The sequence below is a fragment of the Pteropus medius genome, unplaced genomic scaffold (genome assembly GCF_902729225.1).
Source record: "Pteropus medius unplaced genomic scaffold, Ma_sr-lr_union100, whole genome shotgun sequence".
In the NCBI taxonomy this organism is placed as follows: domain Eukaryota; kingdom Metazoa; phylum Chordata; class Mammalia; order Chiroptera; family Pteropodidae; genus Pteropus; species Pteropus medius.
The window spans coordinates 1,202,497-1,223,186 of NW_024351073.1; the positions used below are offsets into that span (position 1 = coordinate 1,202,497).

General features: G+C 40.3%; 1 protein-coding gene across 1 annotated transcript in view; it reads left to right on the forward strand.

Moving 5' to 3' along the window:
- The window catches only part of MROH2B (maestro heat like repeat family member 2B), a 52,717-nt gene that overhangs the window by 21,919 nt on the left and 10,108 nt on the right, over window positions 1-20,690 (forward strand). Inside the window, exons 19-31 of the mRNA XM_039842538.1 lie at window positions 2,454-2,570; window positions 5,099-5,206; window positions 5,763-5,915; window positions 8,296-8,322; window positions 9,069-9,188; window positions 9,408-9,487; window positions 12,098-12,233; window positions 12,327-12,422; window positions 12,719-12,808; window positions 13,172-13,292; window positions 15,391-15,488; window positions 17,935-18,087; window positions 20,189-20,346. Of these exons, the coding sequence (XP_039698472.1) occupies window positions 2,454-2,570; window positions 5,099-5,206; window positions 5,763-5,915; window positions 8,296-8,322; window positions 9,069-9,188; window positions 9,408-9,487; window positions 12,098-12,233; window positions 12,327-12,422; window positions 12,719-12,808; window positions 13,172-13,292; window positions 15,391-15,488; window positions 17,935-18,087; window positions 20,189-20,346 (1,457 nt within the window). The remainder of the gene's footprint in view (window positions 1-2,453; window positions 2,571-5,098; window positions 5,207-5,762; window positions 5,916-8,295; window positions 8,323-9,068; window positions 9,189-9,407; window positions 9,488-12,097; window positions 12,234-12,326; window positions 12,423-12,718; window positions 12,809-13,171; window positions 13,293-15,390; window positions 15,489-17,934; window positions 18,088-20,188; window positions 20,347-20,690) is intronic.

Genomic DNA, 20,690 nt, shown 5'->3' on the forward strand with positions numbered 1-20,690 from the left:
AAGCAATGAGCTGCCTAAGTGGCTCTCAACTGCCAAACTTAACACCAGGAAAATAAGCTTTAGCTGCGTAACTACCTCTAATGGATTAAAATAATCACCACCTATTTAATTTACAGTTTTGCAGGTTGTCAATTTGGGCTGGGCTCAACTGAGCAATTGTCTTAACTAGTCTCACTGGCAGATACTGGGGATTGGCTAGTCTGGGATGATCTTGTTTCTGGTTCCTTGTGGTCTCTCTTCCTCCAGCAGGCTAGCCTAGACTTGCTCTCACGATTCTGGCAATAAAGTATGCAAAGCGTCTTGAGTTCTAGCCTCAGAACAGACACACTGCTACTTCTGCCACATTCTGTTGGCCAAAGCAAGTCAGAAGGCCAGCCCAGCTTCAAGCAGTGGTGAAATAGACTGTTCTTGATGGAAAGAGCTACAAACTTCCATACCAAAGAGGCATGGATAGAGGAGAGATGAAAGGTTGTGGCCACTTTTTGCAATTAATCATATTTTTTCCCAGTTCTGGGTTTCTGATTTCTGGGACTCCTTACCAAGTCACAAAGCAGGAATGCATTAGACACCGATTCTGACCAAATTCAGCAGAGAAACAGCAGGTCAGCGGTACTGGGAGGCTAATCCTTTACATATAAGTCATAGTTCCCTATCATAACATCAATTTTTTTCTGCAGCACGAGACTTTTCCAGATTTTCTTATCCTTCCTTCAAGGTAAAACTAAATAGACTCTAGTAGTTTGGGCCCTAATTAACATTTACTCCTATGTTTTACACATTTTTCTCATTATGATTCCATTATTATGGGGCCTTTTTCCTGGACAATCAAGAGTGTGGTGGGTGCTACCTTGTCAGAGTCTCCTCTGATTGAGGCTACTGTCACTCTGGTAGTTATGTCCCGCTCTGATCCCAAGTCAGACTGATCTCTGTAATTCCTCCTGCATGTGCTAAGTTACATAACTCCGTCTGTTATGACTAGTTTTCCTTCCCTCCTGTGCCACAGATTCATTCTGACCGATAATGACCACTCAGTAGCTACAATATTATGAGCCCGCAGAGTCCCTGGAATGGACTTCCCTCTGGCCAGTCTTCTCTCCTGTTTGTGACAAGATGGACATTCTAAACAAGGAGATGCCAATCTGATGCTCAATAGCTGTAAATGCTTTGAATCTTAGAAAACAAATTAAGGCTTCATGACCTAATTTTTCCGGCCCTATGATGAGCACCTCCTCTTGTGAATTTCTTCCTTGTATCTTACCTCCACAAGAATATAGATATGTCTATCTATACGTACCCATCCACATCACATATGCCCACACATAAACATATTTATATCCAGGCATGTGCTGTCATGTTCAAACATAAGCCACGGCTGGGCTGTCCCCCTCCCCCAGCCATAGTCCTAACTTTTGTACAGCTTCTAATGAAAAAGAACAGGAAGCCATGTCTGCCCTACCTGCCTTTTCTCTATCCTGACGCTGCAGAAATATCCAGGATAGGACTAGCATAACGAAGTCAACATCCGTACCACTTTTAAGGGATGTGGAAGCCACAGAATGATTCCCCACGTGCTCTCACCGGTGTTCCCACATCGAGAGCTTTCCTTCCCCAGTGTTCCTTGCTAAAAGCACAATGTGTGCATCAAAGTTCCTGCAAGACTTTCCTCCTTCACCCTTGACACCATTCTGACAGCACTTCTGGGCAACTCGTCTTACTCCTGAGAGGGAGGTAATAGTAGAGATTAAAAAATATTATTTTCAAAACTATTATAGGTTAAATCTTCTAAACCAGGAGTCCCAACCCCCGGGCCACGGACTGGTACCAATCCATGGCCTGTTAGAAACCAGGCCGCACAGCGAGTGAAGCTTCATCTGTGTTTGCAGCCGCTCCCCAGGGCTAGCCTCACCGCCTCAGCTCCCTCTCACACCATCAGGCACTAGATTCTCATAGGAGCACCAGTCCCTGGTGCGAAAAAGGTTGGGGACTGCTGTTCTGAACTATAAAGTTAATATACTTTGGAAGTTGAGAATATCTGATGACATCATCTTCAAACGGCCCTATTTTCCTTGAGCATGCTTATTCAATAAACATTTATCGAGCACTCATTAGCTAGCTGCTGTACACTGGAAGTAATCAGTAAGACCATCTGTTACTAAGAACTAAAATTCTGAGCACAGAGATAAAAAAAAAAATTTAAAAATTACCGTAGGGAGTGGAAGGTATTATAATGACAGGGCATGGGGCACAGAGAAGTACAATAAGAGCATAGGCAGAGGACAGACCTTGGAAGGAAGGACACACTTTCAAGCAGGGATAACACTTGAAGCGCGTGGTTACTAAGCCTTCATTTAGTCACACTGGTTTCTTTCCTTTTGAAGACTGTTTGAACTCTGTTTTTCATCAGCCTTGCTTTCCAACCTTTAATATTCTGTTGCTTGTTCTTTGTTTCCCAGAAATTTCTTTGGAAAGCCTTGGGAACCACCTTAGCATCCTGCCAAGATACAAACTTTGTAAGCTCACAAATTAAGGAATTTCTGATTTCTCCCAACCAACTGGGGGATCAACGACAGGTGAGACCCCTTTCTCTCGATTTTCTCTTAAGATGATGATAATTAATTCAATCCAGAAAAACCTCTGCAGTCTTATAAGGTCTTACTTATCCAGAATTATCCATGAATACATTCAGTCCAACAGAATTTTTCAGAAAAATGATGCTCCTCTGTTTAAACATCGATATTTCATTATTTAACCAGGTTTGTGAAAATATTGAAAAATGAATTTTAATTATTCTTACTTAACAAAACTATCTTTAATATATTTTGACCTTGGTTTTATAATTTGAATATAATCGTAAACATCAAAATCCATGAGTTTACAAGCTGAAAACAACCTTATACACCACTGGTTTTCAACTTAGAATATAAGTGTAATCTGGAAAGCTTTTGCAAAGCATTTTTACCTATTCCAGGCCCAAGCCTAAGCTGGAAAGCACATTTGAATCTGGAGGAAGAAAATGATGTGTATTAAAAAAAAAAATCTGCAGGCTAATAAACATCACCTAGTATAAAATAAATTACCAGGTTGTGGTATATACTCTTCTGAGAAATTCTGAGGTGTTTAGAGTTCTTTCTCCCATATGAAATGGCCAGGCACCACTAGACTTACTGAACTTTTGAAATTGCTTTTTTTTTTCTTTTTACTATTATTTCTTTTATCCTTGTCATACATTCAGTTATTACTTGTTGCTCTTGGTATTATTTGTAAAACCATTTTCCCTAAGCTACTTGTCCTTTTAGTTCTGCGATCAGCTAGGAAACAAAATAAGTTTATTTTTAGATATAAACATCCCATGAGGATCTCTTTCGAGGTCTGAAAATTTCACTAACTTTGTAACATCCACTCGAGCTTCTCAAACTCTTTATTACCTAACTTCACTTCAAGTTGTTGAGTATGTCCCACACTCTGGTTTGCCTAGTAAATGGCCTCTGGATGGGAAAGATGTTAACACATACCTTCCTTAACCCATCTCCAAAGCATGACTCTCACTCACGTAATGCCAGAGCTCAGATTATGGTATCGGATTGGGTGGATTCAAATCTTGGCTCCACAATATACCATCGGTGAAATTCCTCAGGTTCCGCTAAAGTAAAATAAGGGGAAACAAACTCTTCTCAAAGCTCCTGTTCATGGAGAATGCTTAGTGAGCAGTTTCGGGGGAGGAGAAGATTTAAGATAGAGAACTACTACTGTGAGCAACCGAAGAGAGAAACTGGACCAAAGGAAGTTAGCAGGGCGTTTGTGCGGCTTCGCGGGCCCCGCTGGGGTTGGAATCATTTTATAGCGCCACTGATTGCCTCTGTGATGTCGCTTTTCTTCAGCAGCATCCGGCAGACTAGGTGTAGGCATAGGGAAAAGGTAAGTTGGAGAGTCAGATTTATCCAGAGGTTGGGTTTTGCCAGACTTAAATGATAGAAGGGCAACAGGACATAGAAAAGTTAGAGAAGGAGACAAGAAGTTAGGAAGACGTGTTGGGAGAGGACACGCAAAGAGCATTATGGGGTGAAAACACAAAGAGTGTAAAAGACACAGAGAGGTTTATATCTCAGGCTGCAACCAAGGAGCACAGCAATGTCAGGCTATAAGCCTTTGCAAAATTTTTCCAAGCATCTTCAGGTGATGGAGGGTGTGTGGCTTGGTGTCTAAGGGCGAGGAACAGTGCTGGTTGAGTCCTTAGCAGCAATGGTCTAGTCCCTGGCTTCTTGTGGTGTCTCTAGCAGGGTTATGTAGCCAAACACAACATGACGGGATTCATGAATAAATTGCCATGAAAGTACTGTGGTGAAACCAGCCTGGGGCAAGAGAAGTGGAGCACAGAGGAGATGGGTCAGGGGGAGCATAACCTTGGAGTGTGCAACAGGAGCTACCAGCTGTCCAAAATTTAACCACTTAAAATATCATAGCGTTTCAGCAGCAGGATTATCTTTGAAAAACATCAGTCAACGCGACCTCAAAAAAATCCATCAATCTAAGATTAAAAATCCAAAATCTTGAACACGAACTAAAAGCTCCTGCTGGAACCAACTCGGACCTCCCCTCTGACCTCACCCTGCACTGTTCTCTTCCGTGATCCTTTACTCAGCCCTGCTCAGCGGACCGCAGGGCCTTTGCCGTTAACGTCTGAAACTCTGCCTGAAACTCTCCTACCCGGCTCATCCCCTGGCTCGCTCCCTCACTTATTTCAGGGGTCGGCTCGATGTCACCCTGTTAGTGAGGACTTCTCTGCCCATCCTATTTAAAGTGCAAGATCCCCCCAACCTGCAGCAAATATGCTCTTTCCTCGTTTTTCTTTTTTCCGTAGCACTTATCACCATCACAATACCCTATACACAAAATACACGTTTCCTGAATTTACGTGTTTATTGAAAGTCGCCTCCTCTGGTTGTGTGATCCACAGGGACGGGGAGTGTGGTGTGTTCTGTTTACTGACGTATCCCCCAGCACCGAGAAGAGAGCCTGTCACAAAACAGGCGCTCCATAAATATCTGTCGAATAAGCGACTGGTTAAATTCAAAATCTCACATATCTTTTCTGATTTTAGGGAATAACATCTATTTTAGGATACTGTGCCGAGAACCACTTGGATATTGTTTTAACAGTTCTTAAAACATTCCAAAATCGGGAAAAGTTTTTCATGAATCGATGTAAGGTAAACAAACAAACAAACAAAACCACTCTTCGCCTCCAAAGCCTTTGGTCATTGCGAGAGAAAATGACACTGATTCCTTCAGTGAATATTTTTTCTCCAAATTATACTTACTCCTGTCCCAGGTCTTTATTCCAGGTCAGAACTGTCTGAGGCCGGCCCTGTAGAATGACCAGTAAATAACAAGACCACTCCATTTTCTGTCACTAATGCTGACCTAGAAGGTCCTCAGGAGCTCCAGGTGTGCCTAGGTTTGTCCTTCTACCAGCTGCTCAGGCCACGTAGACAGTTTCCATTGTACACACCCTGCTTCCCTGAAGGAGAAGGATTTAATAAGTAAAAATTAACACAAGCCTTCTCACAGTTACCCCTACTAAAGCCTGATAGATCCACAACACAGTCCTGGGTGTTTAAATTTAAACACCTATCAGTTTTAGACTAATTCTGATCATCTCGATCTCATTTCCTAACCCCTGTAGCGGTCCATAGGGTCAGGAAAAGTCATGAAATAAAAGAAAACTCCTTCAGTCATATTTTTCATGTCTCTTCTTGTCTTCAGGGTCTTTTTTCTGGGAAAAAAAGCCTGAGCAAGACTGACGTTATAGTAATCTACGGATCCGTGGCCCTCCACGCCCCTAAGAGTCAACTACTCACCAGGCTTGAGCAAGACATCGTATCTCAAGTCTTGCTTCTTTATGGCCAGTGCTCTCAGGTAATGGCCACAACAGGGCTGCCTCGATTTCCAGGCTGGGGTTCCCAAACCTTAGAATAGCTCAGTCCTTGGGAAACTTCATGCTCAAATGACACAGACAAAGGGCAAGATAAGATCTGGTATGTTTGGAAGATGAGAACACATGGGAACAGAAAAATGTATTATGAGACATGGTCAGGTAACTTGTTTCTTGCCTAAGACCGTGGGCATTTCATATCCTACCCCTCCCGTGATGCCTTGTCCCAGATCAATCATACTCATAGTGGTCTCACCCTCATTTGAACTTAAAATAAATACTCTCTGGCTAATTCCTCATATTAATCTCTAAAGTGTAACTTTAGAGATTAATGGTAGTTGTTTAACCTTTTGCATGTTAATATTGATAAACTACATAAAACAGTGCCTCACAAATAATAAGTGCCATCACTGTATTTTTTTCAATTACAGTGACATTCAATTATATTAGTTTAAGGTCTATAGCATAGTGGTTAGACATTTATATAATTTACAAAGTAATCCCCTAATAAGTTTATTACCTATCTGGCAGCATACATAGTTATGTAAAGTATAACCATATTGGTATTTTTAAGTGAATAAAATATGTCATTCATCAATCCACCTCATATTGTACTATTTTCCCCCCTCCACATTCACCCCAGCCACCCTGACCATCCTTGATGCTCCTCAGACATGCCAAGAATGTTCCACATCGGAGCCACCAAACTCAGAGTTTAACCAGTCATTTCTGTCCCCCACAACACTTTTTGTATCTTTAATAAAGTGCTTTATACATATTGTCAATTCGGCCATTTTGCTGACCAGTACCAGGTTAAACTTATAAGAATCACCTAGGGATCAAGTTTAAAATAAAGCTTTCCAGAGCCATTTAGTAGATCTGGGTTGGAGTCTGACATCTGTGTTTTTCAAAGGTTTATGAATTATTCTTGTCCACAGCCAGGTTTGGCGAGCTTTCATTAATTACATGCACATCTGCTTCTCCCGTCAGATTGTCAGCACCTTGATGTTAGGGATTATACCTTATCTTCTTTTGTCTCCTCTTCTGTACTCTCTATAAACCAACCTCCTGTTTGATAAATATGTGCTCTTGACATTTATTCATGTGCGTATGTGATAAGAATGGATTCATAGGGAGCTCATGATGTCATAGACACAAGTATTTACTAGTGGAAGAAAATATGGCAGTCATTCTCACATCCCAGTTGCGTGACAATTACCTGGAGAGCTTGTGAAAACTAGAGATCCCTAATAAATCACGGTCTTCAGGGATGGATCACTGAATCTGTGTTTTTAATATGCTCCTCAAAAGATGATTCTGACACACTCAAAATTTGATGTGCAATGACGAGAATAGAAAACATAATAAAAAATGACATTTTGTGTTACGTTAATTTTTAGTCTATCATTGAGGGAAATTGTGATAATAATAAATAAGGGAGGGAAATGAAGAAGTTTTCGATAAAGATGACTGTACACTTTTAAGGTAGTGTCAATTCTGCTATAATGCAACATATGCATAAAATAGTACAAGAAAAACCACAGGGATTTTGAGGAAAATGGATTGAGGGGCATTACATTTAAAAAAAAAAAATAACAACACATAAAAAAACCCGAGAATCTAATTTTAAAAAACAATTTTAAAAAGCGGTTAAATATATAAATACTACCAAACAAGTATGGCACTTTTCCTTGGAAAACACCTAAAGTCAGTTGTGAGAACTGTGAAATATTATGAAATGGTGGCAAAGGAGGGTTATCTGAAACCTGACAGACAGTTGTAATGCCAGATATGAACGAGGAGCATCTCATAACGCAGTAAACAGCTGGCAGATGTTTGAAATGTGCGTGTGAGTATTCCAATGTGGAGCACCTTAGTGCGAAACCACGCATAAGCAAACACAAATCTCAGATTACGCTACAAGCACTCCCCCGTATATTAATTTCACTGAAAGAAATTTTCATTCTCAACACGGTGTTATAGCAGAACTGACTGTGTCTCGGTTCCAAAGTGATGTTTCCTATTAACTTTCACTTTATAACTTTACACTGCTCTTTCTGCCAGGAGAATTACCCTTTTTCTTACCAAAGTCTAGTAGAACCTCTTTAAACTGTGAAGCCTGAAATCAAAAGGCTTGACGCTTTTATGCTGCTTTCTGTAGCTTAGTCATGACTCGCCTGAGGGAAAGAATCTGCCAGTGTCCAGGGCCTCACTTTGAAAATAAGGAAGAAGTGAACAACTCCCACCCCTTGGCAGGACTCAGTGTCACTGCTGAACTTCAGTTTGATGGGTGGGTCTTTTTGTTGGGGTGAGGGAACTCTCTAACTGCTGCTATAGTATCTGCTTTTGCTTTTGAATTTTCAGATTCTGGGCATGTCTGTGATGAACAAGGTATGTGATATATTTGATATATTTGAATATATATATATATATTTGAACATAACTCATCGTTCCCGGAAGTGCAATAAGCATAGATGTTCTCTTGATTTGATTCCAAAGGAAAAGGTCCTAATATATGGCTAATTAATCCAATTTTGAAGCCAGGATCCTAGAGCCTAATCTAAGACAGAACAAGGAACTGTATTTGGTTCCAGTTGGTTTGGAAGCTGGGCTATAAACTAGAGCAATGTTTTTTAGAAACGGTACGTTGTGACCCACCCACCAGTAGACCATGAAATCAATTTAATAGGTCACAACCAGTAAAATTTTTGTAGTGAAATAAAAGAGAAATAGAAGAGTACTTATCGCATATAGCAATAGATATCATGGAATTTTTATTTTGGATATATATTATACATTGTATATGTATCTATACATATATATATAACATTACATATAAGTACTGGGTGGAATTATAAACTGTTTCCTACTGTGGCTTATAGTAAAAAATGTTTAAAAGCCACTGCTCTAGAGTAACTCCATCTATCAAGCCTGGTGGGGACAGGAGGAGGGAGTGGAGATTGGCCTTTGTTTTTCAACTTTCCTGAAACTTTGATCCTTGATTGAAGTAGCGATGGCAAAAGGAGCAGAGATTCTTGCTCCTGTCTGGATGGACATTTCAACCCTCAATCACACATTTATAGATCCAGGAGCGCTGCCTGTGACCGTGGCTTCAACTATCAATTGTTTTGCTTTAGGACATAGATTTGCAAATGAGTTTCACAAGAAGTATCACTGAGATTGGCATTGCTCTCCAAGATGCTGAGGATCAGGGGTTCAAGTTTTCCTACAAGGAGGTGCTGCTCGGTCACATGCTGGTGAGTGAGCAGGGAGGACACGGGCAAGGTGCCGAGAAGCACGTTACCAAGGGTGCAGGGCTGTCTTTTTCAAATTGGGTAAAACTCACCAGTCCCAAGGAACAGATATCTGCCGTATTTCTGCCCGAGGGCACCCAAGGGTCCAGTGAGGTTGCAGCTACATCTAGAAACTCCCTTGATCTTTTTTTAAAATATTTCACCTCCTCCTTTGTGTGACAGGACTTCATCAGGGACGAGCCCCTGGATTCTTTAGCTAGCCCTATTCGATGGAAAGCCTTGATCGCCATCAGATACCTCAGGTAGAAAATTTCTTGTTATTCTCATTGAAAAAATATTTTCTCCCCATATCCTCCTCCTGATCAACTGAGTTATCCATCAGTGCAAACTCCAGTACACGCTTCCCAAAATGAACACGGTTATTCCACATAGGGACTTTTTCTCTTTCCAGGGTTAAAAACCTGAGAGATTGAGCATTCAATGACAGACAGGGACTAAAGAGACTTAGAGGAATCAGATTTATTGATATATGAGGACTGAAATGTCTGTGCAAAAGAACATTTCTCTTCCTAGATCTTGGCCTGTAGGCAAATTTTACTCTTCCCATTAAAAATTTATGAAAGCCCTAATCACATTCTCTTTGGTTAGCAGCAATAAACCTGAAAAAGAAAATAATTTTAGGCAAATTCTTAAAATAATATTTTCCCCAACAGTAAAAAAAAAAAAAAAAAAATACAAGCTCACTGTTAAAACTTGGTAAATGTAGAAAGTTTTTTAAAACAATAAAAATTACCCCCATTTCCTCCTTCTAGTTCCAACATTTTGGTATGTTTCCTTCAAGTCTTTATATCTAGTGCTCCATTTCGATTACGGAGTTGAGACCCTAATCCACATATGAGTTTTTATCCTGCTTTTTCTCACTTCACCTTATATATTCCCACATTATTACCAATTCCTCACAAACACTGTTCTTTTTTCATTAAAATGTTTTTAAAATTTTAACTGTGGTAAAAAAAAAAAAACCACCATATAATTATCTTCTTTGCCATTTTTAAATATAGGGTTCAGTAGTCTTAAGTACAATCACATTGTTGTGCAACCTATCTCCAGAATTCTTTTCATCTTGCAAAACTGAAATTCTCTACTCATTAAACAACAACTCTCCATTCCTTCCTGCAAAAAGTGTTCTCTGAACTTCTAATTATAAAAGTTGACAGTTTGGTTCAATAAATATTAAAGATCAACCAGGTATTATCCATGTATCAGGTGTCGATCTAGGTTCTGAAAGGACATCGATGAGCAAAATATGGCCTGCCCTGAAAGAGTTTTAGCCTACTGCAAAATATAGATGCAAAACACACCCACATAATTTCTCTAAAATTTAATAGGAAGCAAAATAAGGGAAGGCACATGTTGACATTTTTACAAAGATGAGGAAAGTTTGCAGAAAACTCAAGTAAATGAATCTTGAACATGAATTAAGAATTAACCAGGCTCTAGAGCAGTGGTGTGAAGTAGAAATATAATTCAAGTCACATATGCCATTTAAAATTTTCTAGTAAAAGAAAACAAATTAATTTTAGTAATTATTTTATTTAATCCAATATATTTAGTATATTATCATTTCAACATGTATTTAAAAAAATAGTAATGAGATAATGTACATGATTTTTCATACTATATATTCAAAATCCAGTGTGTTTTAAAATTACAGCATATTTTAATTCAGACTAGCCACAACTCAAGTGTTCAATAGCCAGGTGTTGCTGGTGACTGCCCTCACTTGGACAGGACCCTTGCAAACTAATCTCTAATGACAGAAAGCAAATCAGTGTATGCATAGGGCAAGGGTGGAGGAAGAGATGAACTGCAAAGGGGCATAAGGAATAATTTGGGGGTGATAGGAATGTGTTTATATCGATTATAATTATAGTTTCATGGGTGTAAAACTCATTTAATTTGCACTCTTTAAATGGATGTAGTTCATTGTGCATAAATTATACCTCCATAAGTTGATTTAAAAAAAAAAAAAAAGGCAGCCAGATGATAAAGATGAGAAGACTGTTCAGCATATATCAACACCTTTAACACTTTCATTAGAGATGTCTCAGCTGGTACTGACTTTTACTCCCCTGTGAGAGAACTAATTTCACTCATTTTTGATTTCTCTGTTCATTTGGTCACTGACAAGTGGTATCATATTGTCTTAATTTACATTTACTTAACAACAAATGGGATTTTTCATCTTTTACAGAACATTTGCATTTTCCTAAGGTATGTCCAGGCTTGTTCATATCTTCATGATGTCTATAGTTAATGTGTGTGTGTGTGTGTGTGTGTGAGAGAGAGAGAGAGAGGAGAGAGAGAGAGAGGAGAAGGGGAGGGGGAGGGGTAGGTGTAGGCAGGAAGGGATCGTTTATGCACTTGTGCATTTATAACTCCTGATTTATGTGATATTACATAGAACACATGAGAGATAGATCAAATTGATAAACCACTGTTCCAAACTTAGTGTCTGTCTCTGACTCTGTCTCCCTCTCTTTATGCACACACACACAATACACACACATACACACACACGTACATACACACACACACAAGCCCTGAAGAAAACAAGTAGGTTAATGTTATCATGGGTCATATAATAAAGGGTTAGGTAATTCAAAGCAAGTAATGATTTGTTTATCACTCCAATAAACTAGAATTGAGGCATGTTGACTGTGCTCATTGGTACAGTCTGATTCTACGTCCCCAAGCTCTCTCTACTCCTGTCACCACCTCCCTCAACATCCTAACAGGTCAGAAAGTGTAACTGATCCCTTCAGATGTGATTGGCAGTTCATGGGAACTCTACTGGGTCATGTTTCATTTGTCATCATAATATCCATTCCTCCACGTGATTCTCGTTTCAGTAAACTGAAACCTCAGCTCTCACTAAATGACCATCTTAATATTCTTGAAGAGAATATTCGGAGGCTGCTGCCCCTTCCACCTCTGGAAAAACTCAAAAATGAGGGCGAGACGGACAAAGACAAGGAGCACATTAACGTACGTGGGGGTGAGACCTGAGTAGCATTAAGAACTCAGTAGGACTTTCCTCTCTCACCTCAGCCTCACACTCCCACTCACTTTTGATTTCAGTTTCTCTATGAACGATCCATGGATGCTCTAGGAAAGCTTCTGAGGACCATGATGTGGGATAACGTGAAAGCAGAGGACTGTCAAGAAATGTTTGACGTGAGTAGGGCCACCGCCGAGCTGATTCCCAGATCCCCTACTCTGTGCTCCAGTGCACCGCTCCATACTTTACCTCATCCTCTTGGCAGGGAGATTTCCAGCCTGACCCATTTACCCCACCACATAGAGCCAGCCCACTTGAAAATTGTTTGTGAGGAAATGAGCACCTGTTACAGAAGAAGCAAAGAGTGAAAGAGTGAGATAGAGCGAGAGTGAAAGCAAGAGTCAGGGAATGAATGCGAATGAGTGAGTTATGACGAATACTAAGGCAAGGATGCTTCCTCTTTGACCAACAGCTTCTCCGAATGTGGCTTGTTTCACAAAAAGAGTGGGAAAGAGAGAGAGCCTTCCAGATAACCGCAAAAGTGCTGACAAATGACGTTGAGGTAAGTGATCCCTTAGAGTTAGTAAGTTCCCCTGCTTGCTAACAACAAAGACCTCTGAGGCCTCTGGGAGCCCAAACTCCTCCATGATGGATCTTCAGTCCCAGGTGGGCTGCTTCTCGGAGAACCGCCTGAGAGGCGGCTCCCAACCCCAGAGCCTGGCAAACACACTGGTACTGAGCTACTTGGTTGTCTTTACATGGTTGCTGATTCACTTTTCCACAGCCCTTAAAGGAAAAGTTCAGGATTCAATTTCATCCTAAAGACCTGCAGGGAGAAAACAAGGGACTTACTATCCAGCGTTGGGAATATCCTGGAAAACCATCAAGACACTCCATCTCCTTGGGGGCCTCCTTTGTCCTGCAGGCACCAGACCGCTTTAAAATTGGCTCGCTCCTCGGCCTCCTGGCTCCTCACTCCTGTGACACTCTGCCCACCATCCGTCAGGCCGCAGCTAGCTCGTCTATTGGTCTGTTCTGTATAAAAGGTGAGCAAAAGACGAGAAACCCAGAAATGACGAGAAAATACCTATTTGCTTTTTCTATTTTCTTCGGCACTTTTTCTCCTGGTACATCTATGTCTCCTTCCTCTCCTCTCTTCCTCCCTTTCTCTCTCCCTCTTTCCTTCCCCAGTTCAACCATTTCTGAATTCTAATACCTTAATTATGTCACACAGTTTGTTTCTTGCATCTTTTTTCCCCAGTGGTCCTGTTTTTCTGGGTTTTGGGGGGGTTTTATTTTTGTGTTTTTTTTTTAAGTGAAGATAATAACACCAAATCATCTTAAAGAGACATTAAAGCGGGTAAAATGTTTTGACGGTGTCTGATTTAAATTGCTGAGCAAGCGGACATATTAGCAATGCTTCTTCTATTACACGGTTTTCTCCAGGAGAAAATTGCACTATTATGGTGCTAAGTGACTTTTGAATTTCTCTAAGAGAGAGAACTTTGCGGAGGTTTTTCCAGCTTTCATAATAGGACTTCTGTCTGCTCTCCGAGTACATGCGAATAGCTGTCAACATCAGTAAATGTAAAGAATTTTAAACATCCCATCTTGGGCTGAAACGAACAACCAGGGCCTCGGGCCAAGTTAAGCCAGCAGGTGTTTCATGGAGGACAGGCCAGTAGTATGTGTGCACAGTTCTGCGTAGACCAAGTGTAGCCAGCAACACTTGGTCCCGGTTTAGTGACATCTCATGCCTGCAAGCCGCTCTTTATTCTCTTAGATACTCAGAAAATATTTACTGAGTGACTTCCTATGTGTCAAGCACTGTTCTGGTGCTGGAGACAGAGATATTATAAGATTCGCATGAGAAAAGTGAGTTAAAAGGCGGGATTTGGAGGTGTGTGCGAGAGGGTAGTCAGTCAAAAAAGAAAGAAAAAAACTATTTAGCAGAGCCAGAATAGGTATGATAGTCCCTTGGGATGTGAGGAGACAGTTTATTAAGAATACATATTTTTAGTCCCTTGGGAGGAGACAGTTTATTAAGAATACATATTTTTAGTCCCTTGGGAGGAGACAGTTTATTAAGAATACATATTTTTACCAAGCCAGGAAAAAAGTGAATTAAGGAAGAACTAAGGGACCGTTTCAATAAGAGAAGAAACATGCCAAAGAGGGATCTCATAGGAAGAAAGGAATTTGAATTCAATTATTGTTCGACCTGTTCTTCCTTTAGGCTACTTTATTTCTTTGAAATATGCCAAGTTCAGGTTCTCAAATACTCTTTGTTAACAAGAAATGTCATACTTCATTATTCACTTTTACTCTTTTTTCTTGACCAAATAAGCATGGTAAAAAGAGTGAGAACATGATTATTAAACACCTGCTAGATGCCAGTAACTAACATGACACCAAATTACATGTCTATTTAATACTTCTGGATGTTGCTCAGTCAGTTTTGAGATGAGGGATCTGAGCTTAAGAAATGTACCAGTTGCTTGGATCACTGAAAGTCGTTGAGCTGGGCTTCGAGCCCGGGTCTGTGTGACTCCCAAGTCCTTGTGTGTCGTTGGGCGAGGCTGCCTTCCACGGAATGGCTCAGGTGGGAGTTTCCACAATTACTGTACATTCACACAACAAACAAAATCATTACCGTTTAGGTCTACATGTGTAAGTTAACATCAACGATCACGCAGTTGCTGATGTTCCCATTACAAGAGTTACCTTCTCATTTCCCCCAAAGTGGCTCACTGCAGAATGGAGCTCCCACAGAGATAGCAGGATAGCAGAGCAGTAAGATCCGGGCACTGGTGTCAGACAGACTGGGATGCAAGTTCCAACTTTCTTGGTTTTATTCAAGCTGGCCAAATGGTTTCTCATCGGCAAGATAGGGACAATGACAGGAGAGTCTACCTCAGGTGATCTTTCTAATTAGAAAAGGAGATGATTTTATGCAGAGCATTTAACATGGCGCCTGGCATGTAGAAATTACTCAGTAAATGTTTGCTCTTATGCTCTTCATCTCATCAGACAGTCTTTAATGCATCCAGTAACTGAATTAGTGTCACATCAAAATACAGCCAGCCTCTTCAACCTCTATCAAGTCCTTAAACTTTTACCTATGTCTCCCTTTGTTGATTTTAGGCATTCGCCTAGAAATGGACAGACTGCAGAATTTGCAACAAGGACTGCAATGTGATGACGTGCAGGTCCAGATCCAGATTTCTTCTAAAATAGCAAAGGTAATAGATATGGAGGCCTGGCCAAGGGATATAATGATGGTCCTGGGTTGATTTCCAAGTGAATATGCTGTACACACCCACACTGCCAAGGAGGGGAACAATCTAGCCATTCGAGCCAAATGAAAGGCCTTTGTCCTGTATTTATGAACTCTGGGTGCATGTGCCAGTCAATGCCTGCTGCTGATCATTTCATACTCTGAGAAACTTTGTGAACCAAGCGGCCTTCTCCACAGTGAGGAAGGCAGTGGGAAGGAGTAGAAGGAACAAGGGCTTTGGGAGTCAATCTGATAGACTCTTTGTGCACTGCTCAAAACTCAGAATCCTCATATTAAAAAAAAAAAAAAGTACCTAAGCTACCTCTCAGAGTTGTTGTGAGGATTGGTAGATCATTCATTTATTCAATCATTTATTTCCTCAACTAATAGGCCCTGTGCACCTACCATAGAGCAGACTTTGTTCCAAACTGCAAGAATAGAAAAATACAGAATTCTTACCCTTGTTGAGCTTGCATCTGAGTAGATGGAGTCAGCTAAATAGATATCGGGTAGTCATAATAAAGATAAATAAAGTCAAGTAAGAGAATAGAGAGAAAGGGAAAGGTAATCCCCCAGAGAAGATCACTGTGCAAGAGTGAACCATGGAGACATCTGGAAAAGAACACTCCAAACTGAGAGGAAAGAGCAAGCGCAAAGGCCCTGAGGAGGGCAAAGAAGTGGGTAATGAGATCCAAGAGGTAGCCCAGGGCTACTCCAGGCACCTTCCAGGCCTTGTCAAGGACCTCGGCTTTTACTCTGAATGAAATCCAAAGGCAGCAGAGGGTTTTGAGCAGAAGCGTCAGGGCCACTACGTACAATTGTGCCAGCTGTGACATGCGCAAGGGCCCCCTCCTGTGAGGTGGCCTCATTCCTAAAGTAGACACTGCAGATTCGTGCGTGTTACGGCAGCTATCCACGGTTGGCAATAAAGGGCCCAACAAAATCAGTTATTATGACGATACACTTACAGAGAGAAGTGAACTATCTTGAGGACAGAACACCTTTTCCTAATTTGTAAAAACCCCTTATGGGCTAGTGATGATTCTGCAAGGAGAATCATCCTATATTTCTAAATGATTATCTGGTTGCTGTTTTTAGATTAGAATATCGGCTGGCAAGAGCGAAGTTAGTGAGGCCACTTTGGAGGAAACTACAAAAATCCAGATATGAGGTTATATGACTTAGACTAAGGTGGCAACAGCAGTCACAATGAGAAAGTGATCAAAATATGAGAGAGAAGCAAGTTGGGAAACTGGAGGGAACACATGTCAAATGCCTGAGAAAGTGTCTGACACATGACAAATACTCGAAAACATGAGTTTTTTTTCTTCCTTTCTTCCCAAACCAACATCTATCCCAGCGTGATTTTAAAAAAAAAAAAAAAAGGTAAAAGAAAGAAAAAGAAAACAGATGGCCATTGAGCTTGTACCCCAGGGAGGCGGTCAGTGTTACATAAAACAAACAGGCTAGTCTAGTCCTTTGATCTTGGAACCATGATAACTACAAACTGTCTGGGACACACAACTACTCATGAAAAAGAACTCATTTCCTCTCAAGAATGGTTTTACCAAATATCAATCATTAGGCCGTTTAATACAGGGTAAGTCAGTTGTCAATAGGAATGTTTTCATACCTACAAACTCTTAATCATGACGACCTCGCCAGGTTAAAGCTCCTGATAATGCTCCTGGAATTCGCGCAAACTGCTAACTTTTCACCTCCCTGCCTGCCTTTTTATTAACATGTACACACACACATACATGCACACACACACCTGGACACCCATGATACACACAGCTATCAACCAAACATATAGTTCTTGCATGTAGAAATCAAAATTGCAAAGTTCTTATTCTCTTGACCTTTTATTGACTACTCTTAATATTGAAACATGGAAGAGCAAAAGACAGAGCTCATGATAATTCATATTCTGTATGGATACTGAGGCACCAGTATTTAGCATAGCATTTAGTACATGGTGATAGATTCTCCTGAATTATCAAGGCTTAGCTATTTTTTGGCAGACGCAAGACTTATTTCTACGTTATACGAAATGGGTGTGAAGTACTTTGCAACGTATAAATTACTTTATAAATATTATGCATTAGTTTTTCCTTTATGGGGTATACTGTAACCTTAGTTTGGACAGGGAATTGCCTCAGTAGGCCTGGGATTCATTAAATATGAAACGATAAAAAAGCAACTCTAGGAAAAGTTTGCTTAGAGTTAAAAGGTCATGTCTATGTCCTATTTTAGTGCTTCCTCTAGTTTCTATGGCTCCAGTCGTATACTCACTGTCTGGCAAGCCCACTGATCTATAGTATCTTAACACAAAGAGTAACAGCATATTGTAGGTGTCCAGATATGAAGTGAGGTGATTGATAACATGAGTTTTTCTGGCACGTTCTCAGATTGTTAGTAAACTCATCCCAAACGAAGAAATCCTCATGTTCCTGGAGGAAACCCTGGATGGTCTGGAGACTCTCAACCCTCCATGTATAACGGCCTGTGGCATATGGATGATTGCTATCCTGAAGGAACAGGGAGCTGCTTTGGAAGATCAGGTGAACCGACAACCAGTTCGACAACTGAGGAGAATTCTAACACTTCAGAAATGCCACATGAGAAGACAGTCACCACTTCTCACTCTGTCCTCTGATGGGCAATAGGCAAGAGAATGCACAGCCTTGAAAGGCCTCAGCGGAGCCCCAAGTTGTAGATTAACACCTGGCCCCATGTCAAGTATCTCTCTCAAGCTGTCTTAATTGCCTTTCTAGTCTGTGACCATAAAAATTTTCCAAACTGTCGCTTGCTGGCCAGAGGAAGCAGCTCTAAACCAAGGGCATTTGGATTATGAAAAACTGAGCTGTTAGATCTGTAAATGCTTTTGAGATGGCCATTTATGGCCAGTAGCGTTTCTAATCCCTCTGCCACTCTGCAGGCTGCTCTTCCTTATACCTCAGAATTTATTTTCTGGTAAGGAAGGCCGTCATTGGGGAAGTGACTGAGAGTCAAGTCCTCGATCCTTCCTTCCAATTGGAGAGGGAAGCAGAGGAACAGCATTTAAATTAAGCAAGCTTGGTTAAGAGTTCCAAATGAAGATGCTCTACCCTCTCTCTTAAAGACAGAAACAGAATATAAACAAGACAAAGATTAATAAGAAGGAAAAGAATCTTTAACTCAATGAAGACATCTCAAAGAGAGTAGGAGAAAGAAGTTATTAAGGTCCCCACAGCCCAGAGTCAGCCATCCTAAATTATTCTCTAAAACATGAATTTTAGAAATGATCCCTGTGCTAATTACTTTCCAATCAGTTTTTTTAAAAACATTTTTTTTAGTACATACAATTGGCAGGCACTGGGCTAGGCGTGGGAGCATCGAAGGTTAATAAATGTAAAATGTTCATGTATTTATGTGTTTAGCATAAAAGGGAGTTACACAGTAGGTAAAGTCTTACAAAAGGGACTTAAATGCTCTCCAAGAATCACTGAAATGAGACTCTGTACTCTGTAGTAATCATGTTATGCTTAATTAAAAATGTTTCCAAAATAAGCAAGAGAAACATCTACTGGAAGCAAAGTTACTTGAGCTTAGAGACATGCCCTTCTCTATGTCAAAGATACAAAGGTTTACTATTCCTCCATGCTAGCCATAGATTAACATCCAAATTCAGAAAGGTAGGCTTCAGTCCACTCTGGGATCTAGCTTCATCTTTGCTATCAAATTATCTTCCCTTCATCACCCTTGTTCTTCTGTGCCCCAAACTGGACCATTCTCCAATTCCAGAAACCTTTTCTACATTTGCTTATGCCCATGCTCTCATGCTATTTTTTATATAGATTTTATTTTTCACAGCCCATTTTAGGCTTACAGCAAAATTAAGCAGAAGGTAGAGTTCCCATATATCTCCTGTCCCCACACACTCACGTCTTCCTCCACTATCAGCATCCCCCACCACAGTGGTACATTTGTTAAAATTGATGGACCTACATTGACACATAACATAGTTTACATTAGGGTTCACTCTTGGTGTTGAGGAATATATAATGACATGTATCCACCCTTGTTGTATCATACAGAATAGTTTCACTGCTCTAAAAATCCTCTGGGCTCCAGCTAGTCTCACGGTTTTTTTAAAATTTTATTTCTTTACCTGTCTTTCCCACCATCTCCACCTTGTCTTTTGAAGTTGCGATATATCCTTTAAGACCCAGACCAGATGTCCCACCAAAGTGATCTCAGTTACTTCCGGATTCTCGTCAGTCCTGTGTACCTCTCGTATACCATTTCCCATACACTGTGAAGTGCACAGGCCCTTGAGGACATGGCCAATATTCTTTATTAGCCCACCCATTTCTTTTAAGAAAGGCTACATCTTATTCATTTTGGGTAAATTTCCCACAGTGCCTAACACAATATTCTGCATAATGCAGCCTTTCACTAAATATCTACTACATTTACTTAAGAATAAATATCCAGTTCATCAATAATTCTCCTGTATAAGATGTAGGCCCTGTGTAGAATTGATTATTGTTTTTAACACTTTTTTATAATTCATCGATCACTCGCACACAATATGCTAACCATATATGCCCCAAGCCTTTTACGTAAAGGGAAAATGACAACTTAATGTTTGATTTTTATTTATTTATTTATTTATTTTAGCTGTTGGAGGTCTTGAGCATAATTTACTATCACATGCCGGTCCTCAGACAAAAGGAAGAAAGTTTTCAGTTTATGCTAGAAGCCATCTCCCAGATAGCCAGCTTTCACATGGATACAGTTGTTACCAACTTGTTACAGAAGACTCTGCCCTTCGACAGGTAGATTCTAACTGAACTGGTCCCTTCTCTCAGGGAAGCCCACTCTGCAAAGCATCGGGGAAGGATTATTGTTTGAGAGAAAGATAGCAAATAAGAGTTATCTCACCTGAATAATAATTTAAAAATTGGTGTCTGAATCACAATATTTTTCAAGTGTTTACATATGTATGTATGTATGTATGTATGTATGTACGTACGCACGTATGCATGCGTGCATATATAAGTATATGCCCATTGAACAATAATGAGTTTTTTTAATATACCACAGAAATAATTCTCTTCTTTCTGGTTGCCTAAAAATACATCTATTTGACAGGTTAATGTCTTGATGGACATTAACAAAC